Below are 1,318 nucleotides of genomic sequence, written 5' to 3' on the forward strand. Positions count from 1 at the left end.
ATAAACTATGAGAGAATGTTATTGTGGATAGGATGTGGAACATATAGTATAAAATTTAAGGTGTTTAATAATCTCATTTGATTCCAGCTTTTCAACAATGGTATGGTGTTAGCAGGACTTGTGGACGACCCTCGTACAGTTCTTTCTTCTATGAACGAGTTGTTGGAATTGGCACTAGAAAAGCACTAAAATGTTGAAAATACTTTTATTGCTTTATTTTGCTTGGTTTCTGTGTTCTCCCTACTTGTGCTGTCTTTATGATAAGTTGTATATGAAGTACAGATAATAAAATGGTCTAGTTATTGTTACTGATTAGAATTTTTGCTGCATAACCCCAAATAAGTTGAAGCCAAGACCAGATGTATAAGTTTTGTAAATAAGTTCCAGCAGTGGTGTGTCATTAGTTAGTTTGTTTTTTTATCATTATTGGTTACTTATATAATACTTTATATATAACCCTTTTGTATAATGAAAAACTATGTATATATGAACATACAGTAATAAATTCATTTCATATAGTTGTTGTTTCAACCCCTCCACAAAGATTTTATATATAAGCAGGTAATTGATAGACATAAATGACCGAAACTATTTTATTGCATTTGAAATGACAACAATATGTACATATCTGCAAGGATGGCATGCCAGCCGGTGGATGACATGATACAAAGCAAATGACTTTGTGACCTAAGTACGTCGGCTGAGATCATCTGGTCACAGGTGTGGCCAGGGGGTCAGTGTGCCGCACCCACCTTCCTGTTTCTTCGTCCTTGGCTTGGTGGTGTTCTTGCTACAGCTCTCCCCCTAAACCTATGCCCTAGAATACAGTCATTCACTGCATCTCTAGAGCAAGTTTCTGCTTCACGAAATGCTCATTTTCTGTGCCCCTTGAGCTTCCATCTGCTGTATCGGCAATCCTCATATCTTACACTATGCCAGTTACCAGCCAACAAGACACGGCGGGATCGAGGAATGTGCTCACAGAGTTTACCAGAGCCGCCTCCTCAACTAAATGTTGTACCACAATTATCGTGGTACAAACACCTCAGCGACCTTTGTTTCTTGTTTGTCACTTGGGCTGCTAAACTTAGGAAAATTAACACAATAGTAATGGTGATAATAGAAGGAAAATCAAATGGTATCATTCCCAGTGTGGCAGACTTGGGTTTTCATTACCTTCAATACCACAGGTATCACAGGTGATGGTAGAGATAGTCAGAACAATCAGTAGCTTGCATAAAAACAGCCTCTTGTCTGTAAAATATTTACAAGGAATAATATTAAAATGCACCAAGTACAGCCAGAAGGGTGAAAGAGT

General features: G+C 37.9%; 1 protein-coding gene across 1 annotated transcript in view; it reads left to right on the forward strand.

The window, feature by feature from the left end:
- The window catches only part of LOC119593827 (heat shock protein 75 kDa, mitochondrial-like), a 35,708-nt gene extending 35,190 nt beyond the window's left edge, over nucleotides 1-518 (forward strand). The window contains exon 13 of the mRNA XM_037942857.1: nucleotides 88-518. Within this exon, the coding sequence (XP_037798785.1) occupies nucleotides 88-189 (102 nt within the window). The 3' untranslated portion in view covers nucleotides 190-518. The remainder of the gene's footprint in view (nucleotides 1-87) is intronic.
- The last annotated feature ends 800 nt before the right edge of the window (nucleotides 519-1,318 follow it).

This window comes from Penaeus monodon, chromosome 32 (genome assembly GCF_015228065.2).
Source record: "Penaeus monodon isolate SGIC_2016 chromosome 32, NSTDA_Pmon_1, whole genome shotgun sequence".
NCBI lineage: Eukaryota > Metazoa > Arthropoda > Malacostraca > Decapoda > Penaeidae > Penaeus > Penaeus monodon.